Here is a 16458-nt window from a genome sequence, read left to right as displayed (position 1 = left end):
ACAATCCACCCATTTTGGCCTCCCAAAGTGCTGAGATTACAGGCATGAGCCACTGCACCCAGCCAATTATATTCCTTTGTAAAATTCTTCTTATTGTTTCCCATCTGTGAACAAAAACATAAAAATTGGCTGTATTCCTATAAGGTCTGCATGTGTTCAACTTGTTTACATCAAACACCTTATTCATCCTAACACAAAGGAGGAAAATTTGTGATCAGAGTGGAGAAAAACACCCAATGGTGACCTAGCTCCAGGAAAATCTAACCCAAATAATACATCACTACACATGAAATGAAACAAGTAGAATAAATGGCTAGGCAGCAAAAATAAAGACTCTTACTAGGAGCATTGCTCCAGAGAACGTGGTCTGAAGCACTTTGCAGGTATCACTGCATCTTCTCAATATTTACAATTGGTTTAAATTTTATGAATTAAAACATCTTTTAATTTTTAACCTATTTTGATAATTTTGCAGTTTTTTTGTTTTGTTTTGTTTTGTTTTGAGATAGGCTTCTTGTCCTGTTGCCCAGGCTGGAGTGCAGTGGTATGATCACAGCTCACTGCAGCCTCTATCTTCTGGGGCCAAACGATTCTCTTGCCTCAGCCTCCTAAGCAGCTGGGACCACAAGTGCATGCCACCACTCCTGGCTAATATATTGTTTTTAATTTTTAGTAAAGTTTCACTGTTGCCCAGGCTGGTCTCGAACTCCTAAGCTCAAGTGATCCTTCCTTCTGCCTCAGTCTCCCAAATAATTTTGAAGCTTTAATAGTAATCACTCAATTTTAGTTCTTTTGGTATCTAAAAGAATATTTCATTTCAAGAAGAAAAATGTTTGTTAAAATAGAGGTTAAGGTAATTATCTCCCTATCTAGACGATTAAGTAGACTTTGTTCAAGACACCTAAAAGACTGAAATGGTGTTCCACATTTTCTTATCAAAAATGACTTTTTAAATACCTCTATAGGCTAGGCATGGTGGCTCACGCCTGCAGTCCCAGGATTTTGGGAGGCTGAAGTGGGCAGATCACTTGAGACCAGGAGTCTGAGACCAGCCTGGCCAACATGGCAAAACCCCATCTCTACTAAAAATACAAAAATTAGCTGGGCGTGCTGGCACACACTTGTAATCCTTGCTACTTGGGAGGCTGAGGCATGACAATCACTTGAGCCTGGGTGGTGGAGGTTACAATACGCCAAGATTACGCCACTGCACTCCAGCCTGGGCGACAGAGTAAAACTCTGTGTCAAAAATAAATAAATAAATAAATAAACAAACACCTCTTTACAACAAATTTGCATATTTATTTAAAAACAGATCCAGGCCAGGCATGGTGACTCACACTTGTAATCCCACCACTTTTGGAGGCCGAGACAGACAGATCACTTGAGCTCAGGAGTTTGAGACCAGCATGGGCAACATGGTGAAACCCCAACTCTACCAAAACTACAAAAAATTAGCCAGCCATGGTGGCATGTGTCTGTGGTTCCAGCTACTTGGGAGGCTTTGGTGGATCACTTGAGTCTGGAAGGCGGAGGCTGCAGTGAGCCGAGATCATACCACTGCATTCCAGCCTGGGTGACAGAATGAGACTCTGTCTCAAAAACAACAAAAAACCCAAACCCCAAAACAGAGCCAATCATTTCTATAGAAAAAGGTTTCCTGACTTTGTGCCATGGGAAAGTAATCTCAAGGCATTATATTGTCGAATTTGCTTTACTTTTAACTGGACAAGGAGAAGTTTCTGACTTGCCTTCCCTCTTATTCCATCACAATTCCTAGTAGAGCATCCACATGGCATGTCAGAAGCTGTCCATTAACCCAAGCTCACTAGGAAAGTCACTGACACCAGAGAAAGCTTGTGAGCTCTTCAAGGGCAGAGGCCAGGTCTGTGCCTTCCAGGTGCTGGGTAAGTACTGTACAGTAGAGGGCTTGTTTCAGGGTCTCATGCACATGTCGCAAGCCTTCTCCAAGCAGCCTTGCGGTGATAATGCAATCAAATAAGCAGAAACAAAGAATAAAACATTTAAAGACTGGATTCCATTCATCTTACCATCAGTAAAAAAATATGATCTGGTTCCATCTTGTCTAACATAAAAGTTTTCTCCAAGTTTGCTGCCGGCTTTAAACCTAAGCATGGCATGATCATACAGCCCATAGTCACGAAACAAGACACTTTTGCCTGGTTTTAATACCTATGAAACAAAAGCAGGCTGAATATGACTTTGGAGAACTCCATCAAAATAAAACCTGATTAAGTTAGGACTTAAAATAAATTTGGATAATTATTAAGGGGACAGACTGAAATGCCCATAATATGAAACCAAAATGGCCTACTAGTTAAATACATAGTAAGACTGGGCAGGGCTCCATAACACTAAGACTCTTTTTTTTTTTTTTTTTTTTGATATAGAATCTTACTCTGTCGCCCAGGCTGGAGTGCAGTGGCATAACCTCAGCTCACTGCAACCTCCGCCTCCCATGTTCAAGTGATTCTTGTGTCTCAATCTCCCAAGTAGCTGGGATTACAGGCACCCGCCACCATGCCCAGCTAATTTTTGTATTTTAGTAGAGATGAGATTTCACCATGTTGGCCAGGCTGGTCTCGAACTCCTGACCTCAAGTGAACTGCCCACCGCAGGCTCCCAAAGTGTTGGGATTACAGGCGTGAGCGACCTCGCCCGGCCCTGAAGACACTTCTTAAGTACCTCCAAGAGCACCCTGGAATGTCCAATGTCACAGGATTAAAATGTTAGAGACCAATCTGGGCAATATAGTGAGACCCCATCTCTATAAAAAATTAAAAATTAGGCCGGGCGCGGTGGCTCAAGCCTTTAATCCCAGCACTTTGGGAGGCCGAGACGGGCGGATCACGAGGTCAGGAGATCGAGACCATCCTGGCTAATACGGTGAAACCCTGTCTCTACTAAAGAATACAAAAAACTAGCCGGGCGACGAGGCGGGCGCCTGTAGTCCCAGCTACTCGGGAGGCTGAGGCAGGAGAATGGCGTAAACCCGGGAGGCGGAGCTTGCAGTGAGCTGAGATCCGGCCACTGCACTCCAGCCACCCAGGCAGAGCAAGACTCCGTCTCAAAAAAAAAAAAAAAAAAAAAAAAAAAAAAAAAAAAAAAAAAAAAAAAAAAAAAAATTAAAAATTAGCTGGATGTGGTGGTACATCCTGTAGTCCCAATTACTTTAGAGGCTGAGGTGGGAGAATTGCTTGAGCCCAGGAGGTTGAGGCTGCAGTGAGCCACATCCATGCCACTGCACTCCAGCCTGAGTGACACAGCAAGACTCTGTCTCAAAAATAAATAAAGTGTTAGAGACAATAAATGAATGTGTTATCCTCATCGAAGCACTTTCTGGCAACATTTTATTCACCATTTCCTAGTATTCAAACTGCATTCAACTGCCTCTTAAAAAAAAACAAAACAGAATGTTGTTTTGGCTTTTTACTGATTCAGGTTGGTTTTCCTTATTCTGAGTCTCAGCTCTCATTTCACTGTGCCACAATGTACATAGCTCAATCACAGTGCTAATGACTGATCTATGCCTAACATTTAACAGCTCAACCATACATTTTCTCATTGTTTCATCACCCAGTTGTGGGACAAAGAAATGTGATTATTATTCTCACTTGAGATAAGGAAACCAATACTCAAAAGGATTAAGTGATCTGCCAATGATCATACATTCGCCTTTTTTTAGAGACAAGATCTCGCTATTTTGGCCAGGCTGGTTTCGAACTCCTGACTTCAAGTGATTCACCTGCCTTGGCCTCCCAAAGTGTTGGGATTACAGGCATGAGCCACCGCACCTGGCCAAACTGTGTACTCTCGACCACTGAACCATAACCCCTCTCACGTTATGGCAGGACTCCATGGATCCCAGGTAACTGCAAAATCATCTTTGTCTCAGGGCTCGCAAAGCTCTGAAGAGCAGCCATGGCACTGCACAAATCAGAATTTAGGGTGGATGTTTTATGCCAGAGAACCCCTTTCTATACACTGACTACACAGCACACCTAGTGAGAATGGAGACACTATGTGAATCTAGACAGTACACGAGCCTCATTAGGGAAGGTAAGTAAAAGAATCTGGACTGTCCAACCCTCAAGTACAGGCCCCAAATTACTAACCTTGTAAATGTTTTCTAAGACAAGGTGCATCTTATCAGGATGAACAGCTGAGAGCACAAATATCAACATAACAACATCCACAGACCCTGGTGGTACATGATCCAGAAGATCATCTTTGGTCAGATCACACTGGAATACCTTGCATCTTTCTGTGTCATATAAAGGATTTTGCTAGAGTGGAAAAAACACATGAATTTTAATGCAACCACTATGCTGATACATTTGGAAAAATACAACATCAAAAGGCGATCCTATTTCCTATACATAGAAATGATCACTTTGTTACCAGATAAAACTGATTAATAAATCACTGACATATAACGCATGTAATATTCACTACTGCTACAAGGGGCAAGACTTTAATAAATTATTTTTAGCTGAGGAGAGCATAAGAGTATTACGTATTCTTGAGTATTACGTATTATTGAGCATTTTAGAAGCACGTTATTTCCAGAGGGATGATGATTCAAAACTGGCCTCTGCTTGTTTCTTTCTTTTTGTTTTTTTAAAGGGACAGGGTTTCACTCTGTCCACTGGGCTAGAGTGCAGTGGCATGATCATGGCTCACTGCAGCCTTCACTTCTTGAGTCCAAGTCATCCTCCCACTTCAGCCTCCTGAGTAGCTGGAACTACAGGTGCGCACCACTGCATCTGGCTAAATTTTTATTTTTATTTTTGTGAAGATGGGGTCTTGCTATGTTATCCAGGCTAGTCTTGAACTCCTGGCCTCAAGTGATCCTCCCACTTCAGACTTCCAAAGTGCTGGGATTACAGGCGCAAGCCACCATGTTCTGCTGGCCTCTGGCTTCCTTCATCCTCCTTTGAATCATCTATTACAAGCGTAAACCCTATGAGAAGCCCTTCTAATTCCCCTTGTTGAGATGCTCCCACAGTTCTTCTGGGGTATAATTTCTCTTTATGCAGCAAGCTAAATAAACTTAACCTTTTTTTGACCACAAATGTGTTCCTGGTACATTTTGGTTGGTAGGCTTCAACATATGTTTAAGAGTATTATGAAGAAAAATATTAAACTTTTCTTTCGTGTAAATGAGGACCTGAATAAATAGATATACAAAGTTACTGGATGGGAAAATTACATGCAAAATTAAAAAGATGTCAATTCTATTCATAATTCCATTTCTAAATCCAATGCAATCTCAACTGATTCCCAATAGATTTCTAGAAACTTGACAGGGTGAATCTAATTAATCAGAAAGTAAAAATCTTTAAGAACAGCCAAGTCAACTTTTAAAATGATGAACAATGAAGTAGGTATGGTGGCTCATGCCTGTAATCCCAGCAGCTTGGGAGGCTGAAGTGAAAGGATCACTTGAGTTCAAAGCTGCAGTGAGCTATGATCCGTGCCACTGCACGCCAGCCTGGGCAACAGAGCAAGATCTCATCTTTAAAAAATAGGCCAGGTGCAGTGGCTCACGCTTATAATCCCAGCACTTTGCGAGGCCAAGGTGGGTGGATCATGAAGTCAGGAGTTTGAGACAAGCCTGGCCAATATGGTGAAACTCCGTCTCTACTAAAAAAATTAGCCGGGTGTGGTGACCCATGCCTGTAGTCCCAGCTACTTGGAAGGCTGAGGCAGAAGAATTGTTTGAACCTGGGAGGCAGAGGTTGCAGTGAGCCCAGATCATGCCACTGCACTCCAGCCTGGGTAGTCTCAAAATAAATAAATAAATAAATAAATAAATAAATAAATAAATAAATAAAATGGAATGAAGAATAATAAAGAAGATTCACGACTGGACATCAAAATATATTACAAAACATAGTAATAACACAGTTTGAGAATGGAGACAAACATATCACCGAGACAAAAGAGAGTCCCAAAACAGACCTGTGTATACTGCATATATAAACAAGAATCTTGTATGTTATATGATAAAAGATAGACAAAGGTTACAATTAGATAAAAAGTAGACAATAAAGATGACAATTATGAATAAAGAAAAATTAATTTCTCATTCAATTTACTGTGTTCAGAAGAACTGGCTACCTATTTGAACTAAAGGACAAACCCTTGAGACACAGGCACACAGTACCAGTTCAAATGTGGAGAAGCAGAACATTAGAGAACAACCTCCTCTCCCACACCCCACCACCAAGTCTCCAAGAATAACAGTAAACTGCAGCTGGGGCTCCGAGCCGTAACAGACAGTTTCTTTGGGAAACAGTACAAAGGGAAGACCCAAATCCAAGAGAGGAGACAAAAACAAGTTGCTAGAGGAGTTGCTAGAAGTCTCTGGTGCCCACAGCAACAACAAACCTCACAGACAGCAAGAGACTTCAAACAACAGCCCAATTCCTGACTAGACTGTTACAAATCCCTATCGTTCAGTATCTACTGGCCCTTATGTCTCGCTTTAACCAAAAAGTAGAAAACATCCCCGAAGGCAAGAGAAAACATAGTGTGAAGAGAATAAGCCATCACCAGAGCCAGACTCAAATATGACAGATGTTGGATCCAAAAGCTTGGGCATTTAAAATAATTATGATTAAAACGTTAAAGATGCTAATGGAAAAGATAGACAACATGCAAAATCAGACACATAATTTCAGGGATGGAAATTATAAAAAGACTCAAAGAGAAATGCTAAAAACCAAAAACATGGTAACAGAAATGAACACTTTCAATAGGTTCCTCAACAAAACATGTACTACCTAGGAAAGAGTCAGTGAACTTGATGATAGGATAACAGAACTCACATAAACTGAAAATGCAAAAAGGAAAAAAGCAGGGGAAAAAACCCTAAAACAACAGCATATAAGGGCTGTGGGGCAATAGAAAATGTTACACACGTAACTGGAATCCCAGAGGGAGAAGAGAGAACAAGAGCTAAAGAAAGAATTCGAAGAAATAATGACCCTAATTTTTCCAGATTAAAAAACATAACCAAAATTATAAAATAACTATACAAACAAAAATTATTAAGAGCAATATATAGGTGATTACGTCTAAATCCTATGAATAGCTGGGCGCGGTGGCTCATACCTGCAATTCCAGCACTTTGGGAGGCTGAGGCAGGAGGATTGCTTGAGCCCAGGAGTTTGAAAGCAGCCTGGGCTAATGAGACCTCATCTCTAAGAAAAATAAAGTAAATCCTAGGAGTAAAGGACTCCTAAACAAGGCATAAAATAGAACTTCAAAAGGAAAAGATTAGTATTTTGCCATGATAATTTAATTCCTGTGTAGCCTGGGCAACATAGCAGACCCTCATCTCTAGAAAAATTTTTTAAAAATTAGCCAGGCATTGTGGTGCAAGCCTGTGGTCCCAGCTCAGGAGGCTGAGGATCGCCTGAGTCCACAAGATCAAGGTTGCAGTGAGCTGCGTTTGTACCACTATACTCCATGCTAGGTGACAGAGTGAGACCTTGTCAAAAAAAAAAAAAAAAAAATCCTTGTGTAAAAAAAGAGATACCGTAAAGTGATGCTGAATACACTGGAAGAACTGTTTGCAAAACATATACCAAAATATCTAGAATGTATCCTGAAAATAAGAAAGAAAATGACAAACCAATAGAAAAACAGGCAGAGGTTATGAATAGACAACTCCTACTATAAGCTCCATGTGGGTGGGAATTTTTGTCTGTCTGTTCACTGTTTAACTCCAGTGCTTAGAACAGTGATTGGCACACATTAAGCTCTCAGTAAACAAATGTGGACTAAAGGAACCACAGCTAACTAATGCTATCGACCTTCCACAAGGCCTTCAACCTCTGGTAATAAGAAAAAAATAAATTAAAATATGGAGACATTTTTTGCCCAAAAGATTGGTAAATATAAAAAAGACGGATATCAAGTGTTGAGGCAATAAAAAAAAAGGTACCTTTATATTATTGGTGAAATTATAAATTAGTATGATCTTTTTGGAAGGAAACTTGGCATTGTCTATTAAAATATAAATGTACATGCTCTTCTTCCAAGGAATTCTACTTCTTCCATTATTCTTTATAGACAAATGCATACACACATTTTGGGAACATATGTATGATGCTGATCATATTAACCCTATTGTAAGAGCAAAAAACTAAAAACAATCCAAATAAATATCAATAGGGTAACTGTTTTTTTTGTTTGTTTTTGTTTTTTTGTGATGGAGTCTTGCTCTGTCGCCCAGGCTGGAGTGCAGTGGCACGATCTCGGCTCACTGCAAGCTCTGCCTCCCAGGTTCATGCCACTCTCCTGCCTCAGTTCTCCTGAGTAGCTGGGACTACAGGCGCCTGCCACCACGCCCAGCTAATTTTTGTATTTTTAGTAGAGACGGGGTTTCACTGTTTTAACCAGGATGGTCTCGATCTCCTGACCTCGTGATCTGCCCACCTCGGCCTCTCAAAGTGCTGAGATTACAGGCTTGAGCCACTATGCCCGGTCGGGTAACTGTTAAATAAAGTATGGTATATCCATTCTATGGAATACTATAACAGTTAAATAAAATCTACATGTACTAACATGAAAACTCTGCAAAATAAAATAATGTAGAATGAGGAAAACATGTTATAGTAAATATGATACCACCACTATTTTAAAAAATCTGTGTATATAGTGGGCAGACTTAAGTTCTTATTTAAAACGTCTAAACTTTCTAGATGTTTAAAAGTGCACAAAGTATGTTAAAAGCAGGGTAGTAAATAACACATTTTGTATATATCCTTTTGTTAAAATTCACTGAAATACTACCTTTTGGAAATGGAATGATCAAACCACTTCTCTAATCAGTACACATCATTACATTTGTACTGGGTCAGGAGAAAAGGAGGAGAATAAAGTGCAAAGGGCCTCATACCAATGTGTTTATAGCGAGGCAAGATTGACCACTGTACCTGATGTCCATGCATTTTATTTTACTTTGCTATGTATATAGTGTATATGAAGGACAAATGAGTCCTAATTTACAACATCCAGTTCTAGATGTTAAAGAGGTTGACAATGTATGATCAAAGTAGAGTCAGTAACCTAATACACTGAATACACTTTGTGTTCAAATTCACAGGAAAGACTATTCTTAAAAACACTCAGGGAAGTGAAATTGTTAAAATCCCCTCTAAGCATTACAGATGCTTATACCTATCCACTGAGTTGATAGAGGCAGGAAGGGTTCTATGGCAGAATGTTCCTATTTAGATGGCACTTTCAAATGACAGCTTATTATGTACGTGTACCATTTATTCAATGCTACGGTATATATAGTGGAAAACTTAAGTCCTATTTGAAACATCTAGCCTTTCTAGACATTTAAAAGTACACAACATATGTGTACTTCTGGCATCGTAGAGGGCTGAAGTAACAAAAGTAGAGGACTAATGTAACATCCTTTAAGCATTTTCTGTTATTTCATAGGATTGGTTGCATTTTGGGAATCGAATTGTTAAAACTGATGTCTTAGAGGGTACGCTGACTGTTCACTGGGTGGTAGTGGGCGGGGGGGAGGAGGAAGTATGCAGAGAGAAGGGTTCTGTGCCCTTGAGTCACATTAGTTCAGGTTGTCTAGCCATTGTTCTATATGTGCATTTCAGTTAATACTGCTGTGTATTAAAGGATAAACAAGTCCCTGATGCTCAAAGTATGCTAAAAGTAGAGGTAGTAAAATAATCCCTTTTTTGGTTCTTAGGAAGGACTATCTTCTTGGAATGACCTTTGTTAATTGACTTCTTGGAACTAGACATAGTCCTGTACTTAGTCATTAGAATGGTAGAAGAGGATGAAGAAGAAGGGGTGGAGGGAAGGGCTCCTTGCCAGAATCTCCATATCTAGAAGATGTTTTTAGATGATAACCACAGGTCTATAGGTGCATTTTAAGTGAAGTACCTGTGTTTATTGTGGACAGAGTTCATTATTTTGAAAAACCTAAGCTTCATAGATGTCGTGATGTGACAATATATAATAAAAAGCAGAGCTACTCCATAACTATGTACATCTACTATGCACCCACAAAATTATTTTAAAAATAGGGCTAGTGAATTTGCCAATTTGTAAATATCTTTTTGTTATAACTGATAGAAAAGATGCATGTTGGACATGGAATTGTTAAACCACCTCTGAGCAATGTATATATTGGGACTTGTTCATTAGTTTGGCAGCAGATGAGTAGAAGAAAGTATAAAGAGAGAGATGTATGCAGATGTATTCATATTTACATTTTGACAATAGCCACTAATGTATGTGAGTCTCTCTTGGCTGTACTATGGGAATACATGAAGTAATTCAATGGAAACATACCTTCCTGGTAATATTTTAGTGGCAAAGATTCCATAATAAATTTTCTCAGAAACATTACACTTAGTGTTGCTTTATTATAGAAATACTATAGAGTATGGAAACATTATACTTAGTGTTGCATTATACTCTGTTGCTTTATGTTTCATTTAAAATTGAGCATTAAGGCAATACAGTCCTCTAATGGGAACTCTGCCAAAAATTCTAGCTAGAAGTTTGTTGCCATTTTTGTCTTCCATGAAATTTTTGTCCCAAGACAGGTGGAATTATATTTTCTTCTAATAGATTGAGTTGCTGCAGGGTGTTCTTGGTTATCAAAATACTCATATAGCTTTGGGGTTTTCAATTAGTAAATATCCATAATGTGTGATAAAACATGATACATATTGCATGATCTTAATCCCATAAAATTGGATACTGTATCTATGTACACACAGGACCTAGAAGGACAAGTCAAACTGTAAACTGCTTGTGATTGTGGATGACTGTTCTTTGCTTCCTGTGGTTCTCAGTTTCCGACAGTAAACATACTAACTTATTAAAAATGAAGGGTGTGGGTTTTGTTATTTTGTTTTTTTGAGATAGGGTCCTGCTCTGTCACCCAGGTTAGAGTACAGTGGCATGATCATAGCTCATGCAGCCTCAAATTCCGGGCTCAAGTGATTTTCCTACCTCAGTCTCCCAAACAGCTGGGACTACAGGCACACACTACCACACCTGGCTAATTAAAAAAATTTTTTGGCCGGGTGTGGTGGCTTATGTCTGTAATCCCAACACTTTGGGAGGCCGGTAGATCACCTGAGGTCAGGAGTTCAAAAAGACCAGCCTGTCCAACATAGTGAAACCCCATCTCTACCAAAAACACAAAAAAATTAGCCAGGTGTGGTGGCGAGTACCTGTAATCCCAGCTACTCGGGAGGCTGAGGCAGAAGAACTGCTTGAACCTGGGAGGCCGAGGTTGTAGTGAGCTGAGATCGTGCCACTGCACTCCAACCTGGGCAATAAGAGTGAAACTCCATCCCAAGTTAAAAAATAAAATAAAATAATTTTTTTTTTTTTGTAGAGACAGAGTCATACTTTGTTGCCTAGGCTGATAAGGTTACTTTTTTCAAAAGTCTAATGTGGCTGAGTGTGGTGGCTCACGCTTTTGATCCCAGCACTTTGGGAGGCAGAGGTAGGAGTTAATCCCAGCACTCTGGAAGGCAGAGATGGGAGGATCTCTTGAGCCCAGGAGTTTGAGAACAGCCGAGGCGAAGTAGTGAGACCCATCTCTACAAAAAATAAAACAATTAGCTGGGTGTGGTGGTGTGCATCTGTAGTCCCAGCTACTCAGGAGGCTGAGGTGGGAGGATCACCTGAGCCTGAGAAGTCAAGGCTGCAGTGAGCCATGACTGTGCAACTGCACTCCAGCCTGGGTGACAGAGTGAGACCCTATCTCAAAAAATAAATAAAAATAGGCTGGATGCGGTGGCTGATGCCTGTAATCCCAGCACTTTGGGAGGCCAAGGCAGGCAGATCACTTGAGTCTCTCTGGAGAGACCAGGCTGGGCAACATGGAGAAAACCTGTCTCTACAAAAAATACAAAAATTAGCCAGGGGTGGTAGTATGTGCCTATAGTCCCAGCTACTCGAGAGGCGGAGGCAGGAGGATCACTTCAGCCTAGGAGTTTGAGGCTGCAGTGAGCTCTAATATACACCACTGCACTCCAGCCTGGGTGACAAAGCGAGAGCCTGTGTCAATTAAAAAAAAATATTAATTTTTAAAAATTAAAAAAATAAGTTAAAATTTTAAAAAGTCTAACGAATGCTAAAACTGTGAAAGGTTGATGGGGAACGAGATACTTGCAATGTCACCAAAGTGTCCCCCACATATTGGTTAACGGCAAAGGGAATTTTATAATAGAGGAATTAGGCAGTTACTATATTAACCCTATGATCAAAACCAGTAAGATCACCAGATATTATTGCCTCATGACAGGATGTAATATGCAAGACACAACATTACCTATTAAAGCATTTTTGCCAAAAATATTTTACCTGATTTAACTTCTAGTTCACAGATAATACAGAACATAGAGGAATAAACTAAACAGTAATGCAAAGAAACAATCAGACCAATTTCGAAACTTACAGAAAATGGGCTTCATCTATCATCAATGCGGAAAGAGGTATGGGGTAGCGCAAGGGTATTTTAGGTTAAGGAGATTTAAAGGACATAAGTGAGCCAGGCGTGGTGGCTCATGCCTGTAATCCCAGCACTTTGGGAAGCCAAGGCAGGTGGATCACTTGAGGCCAGGAGTTTGAGACCAGCCTGGCTAACATGGTGAAATTCCATCTCTAGTAAAAATACAAAAACTAGCCAGGAGTGGTGGTGGGCACCTGTAGTCCCAGCTACTCGGGAGCCTGAGGCAGGAGAATCACTTGAACCCGGGAGGTGGAGGTTGCAGCAAGCTGAGATTGCACCACAGCATTCCAGTCTAGGTAACAGAGTGAGACTCCATCTCAAAAAATAAAATAAAATAAAAAATAAAAGACATAAGTGTAAGAGGTAGTGCTTGACTGGATTATAAACAGCTATAGGCAGGGTATAATCCCACACTCTAGGAGGCCGAGGAGGTAGGATTGCTTGAGCCCAGGAGTTTGAGACCAGCCTAGGCAACATAGGGAAACCTCATCTCTACAAAAATGTAAAAACTAGCCAGAGTCATCTGCCATGGCTTGCACCTGTAATCTCAGCACTTTGGAAGGCTGAGGTGGGAGGATTGCTTGAGCCCAGGAGTTCGAGACCAGCCTGGGCAACACAGTGAGACCTTATCTCTAAAATAAATAAATAAATAAAAAACACTAGCTGGGCACGGTGGCACATGCCTGTAGTCCCAGCTACTCAGGAGACTGAGGTGGGAAGACTGCTTGAGCCAGGGAGGTCAGGGCTGCAGTGAGTTGTGATTGTACCACTGCACTCCAGCCTGGGTGACAAAGTGAAACCATGTCTCAAACCAAAACCAGCTATACAAGACACCTGGAAGTCAGGTGCAGTGGCTCATACCTGTAATCCCAGCGCTTTGGGAGGCCGAGGCAGGTTAATCACTTGAGCCCAGGAGTTCGAGACCAACCTGGGCAACACAGTGAGACCCCATCTCTACAAAAAATTTAAAAAATTAGGCAGGCATGGTGGCACACGCCTGTAGTCTCTGCTACTTGGGAGGCTGAGGTGTAAGAATCGCTTAAGCCCAGGAGGTTGAGGCTGCAATGAGCCATGTTCATTCCATTGCACTTCAGACTGGGTGACAGAGAAAGACCCTGTCTCTAAAAAAAAGTAAAAAATCAAAAGACACCGGCAACTATTTGGGGAAATCTGAATTTGGAATGGATGTTAATGACACTGGGGGATTATAGTTATTTTATTTATTTTTAAGACAGTCTCGCTCTGTCACCTAGGCTGGAGTGCAGTGCTGCAATCTTTGCTCACTGCAACCTCCACTTCCCTGACTCAAGTGATCTTCCCACCTCAGCCTCCCAATTAGCTGGGATTACAGGCAAGCACCACCATGCCCAGCTAATTTTTGTATTTTTGATACAGAAAAGGTTTCACCGTGTTGCCCAGGCTGGTCCTGAACTACTGGGTGCAAGCTATCCACCAGCCTCAGCTTCCCAAACTGTTGGGATTACAAGTGTGAACCAACATGGCAGGCCAGATTATAGTTATTTTTGTGAAATATGATAAACTTATTGTGGTTGTGTAGAAAAAGGCCTTCTTTTTAGGGGAGATGTATGCAAACATTTAGGAGTGAAATGTCTTGACATTTGTAATATACTTTAAAATAGTAATTGTAAAGCAAAAGATATTAATTATGTATGTTAATTACATGGATATTACGGTCTTTTTTCCTGCTTTTCTTGAATAAAGCTGTGTTTCTACATGCACTGTATATGTATGTAAGCAGGAAAACTACATGTATGGTGACTATAGCTGGTTAGCTCCAGGGAAGACCAGAATTGGGCAAATGGGTAAAAAAGGCAGATCAAACAAGATCGGCAAGAAAACAGAAACACAGCAGAATACGCAGATGGTTCACCAACCTTAACATATTCAACCGCTCTTGGAGAAAAATCACAGGCATAGGCAAAGATATTCGGATCTTCTTCTAAAAGTGGGAATAAACAGTTTCCAACCCCACAGCCAGCTTCAAGCATTGTTAACTTTTGATCTTCAAACTGGGGAAAGATAGCTCAAAGTTATAGTACATTACATTTGCATAATGAAGAAATAAACCAAACTAAAAGGTCCACAATATGAGAGGTCTCTGACCCCATGGAGCAGACGATCAACAAGTGAACTAATAAGCAAAAGATAATACTGGTACTTCATTTGTCATCCAACATTAACAGTTTGGTGTAGTGGAAAAAAACAGCACAATGGCTCTGGAATTAAACTGCCAGCACTCAAATCTCAACTCCCCTGCATTCTATCCTTGGGCAAATCACTTAAACAGCTCTGTGCCTCAATTTTACCTTGGGGACAAATGAGTACAATACTAATACTTACACTTCACAGAGCTGGTATAAAGACTCTTTATAATGATAGGACATGTAGAAAAGAGCCATGGTAAACAGTTCACTAACATGAACTATTATTATTATTATTTTGAATATGTCACTGAAGTCACTCAGTATGAATTTATATTTTGGTTTTTAAATTTTTAATGTTTAAATTTTTAAAAATTCAGAACATATGGTCTCACTATGCTGCCTAGACGGCTAATTCACGTTGGCTATTTACAGGCACAAGCCGCCTGCCTCAGCCTCTGGATTAGCTGGTGATAGCCACCATACCTGGCTCTTGAATTTAATATATAATGTTTACAACTATCAGATCAGCTTAAAGATATAGAAAACGTCCACTAAAGTTCTTTTTCCTATATGTTAACCAAACCAGAAACTGCTAAAACTTTGACGTTAAGACCGAACAGTACATTTCTCTCCTAAAATGCATTTTGATAGGCTTCTTTAACTCTCTACTTGGCACTCTCCCTAGGAACACAACACAAGCACACCTCTTCATATTTTTTTTCCTTTTCTTTTTTTTTTTTTTTTTTTTTTGAGACAGAGTCTGGCTCTGTGGCCAGGGTGGAGTGCAGTGGCGCGATCTCGGCTCACTGCCATCTCCACCTCCCGGGTTCAAGCGATTCTCCTGCCTCAGCCTCCCAAGTAGCTGGGACGATAGGCGTGCACTACCACACCTATCTAATTTTTGTATTTTTAGTAAAGACAGGGTTTCATCATGTTGGCTAGGATGGTCTCAATCTCTTGACCTCGTGATCCGACTGCCTCGGCCTCCCCAGGTACTGGGATTACAGGCATGAGCCACCGCACCCGGCCCTCTTCACATCTTAAATTAAGAACACCTCAGATAAGGCGTAATATTAGCTTACCTCTCTACATGATCTTAGCTCCTCAAACTCTCTGGTGGTCCAGTGTCTGTCTTTGAAGAAATTAGTGCTATTTCTTTTGTAAAAAAGATCCCAGTTTTTCTGAGCCTCTTGTTCCAATTTGTGCTGTTTAAAATCAGACACCAAAGTTTGGTCTCTTTTCAGTTTCTCCTCTTCTTCAGGGCTGAGAACCCTTGCCTGCAGCCCTTTCCTTTGCAAAGAAGTCATCTCAGAAACTGAAGGTAACACTTAACACAGCTGAAGATTCTCCATCTCCAAATAATACGAATCCATGCTAATGGATCAGATGCATTTCCTCAGGTGAGTTTCACGCCTCAAACAGCATAGGGGGCTTCGCAGACAAAAGAATGAGATTCTGGTTAGTGGTTCTAGAACGGTTCAAGACGCCAGGTTCAATTCACCAAATGTTTATGAGATGCAGACTGTACAAAAAAAAAAAAATCCTCCCCGCTATATGAGAGGTCAGAAAGAAGACAAAGACACAGTCCCTACCTTCAGAGGGCTTAAATTCATTCAGTGGGCAGGACTATCTCATGCACCATACTTTTATTCAAACCAGATGAGTCAACTATTACAATAAATCTATTTAGTTTAGAAAAAAAAAGGACGCTCTCACGAACTGACTGGGAAACCTTGCTAAGAAAAT

General features: G+C 40.6%; 1 protein-coding gene across 7 annotated transcripts in view; it reads right to left on the bottom strand.

Moving 5' to 3' along the window:
- The window catches only part of METTL6 (methyltransferase like 6), a 44306-nt gene that overhangs the window by 27242 nt on the left and 606 nt on the right, over positions 1-16458 (bottom strand). For 4 of the 7 annotated variants that reach the window (XM_010356051.2, XM_030933636.1, XM_010356054.2 and 1 more), the window contains exons 2-5: positions 15795-16143; positions 14443-14577; positions 4137-4307; positions 2052-2193 (exon numbers count right to left, since the gene is read on the bottom strand). In XM_010356051.2, the coding sequence (XP_010354353.1) occupies positions 2052-2193; positions 4137-4307; positions 14443-14577; positions 15795-16019 (673 nt within the window). In that variant the 5' untranslated portion in view covers positions 16020-16143. The remainder of the gene's footprint in view (positions 1-2051; positions 2194-4136; positions 4308-14442; positions 14578-15794; positions 16144-16458) is intronic. The other 3 variants (XM_010356056.2, XM_010356057.2, XM_030933647.1) reach the window with 2 other exon arrangements.

The sequence above is a fragment of the Rhinopithecus roxellana genome, chromosome 1 (assembly GCF_007565055.1).
Source record: "Rhinopithecus roxellana isolate Shanxi Qingling chromosome 1, ASM756505v1, whole genome shotgun sequence".
Lineage (NCBI taxonomy): Eukaryota > Metazoa > Chordata > Mammalia > Primates > Cercopithecidae > Rhinopithecus > Rhinopithecus roxellana.
This window is presented reverse-complemented; position numbering and strand designations above follow the sequence as displayed.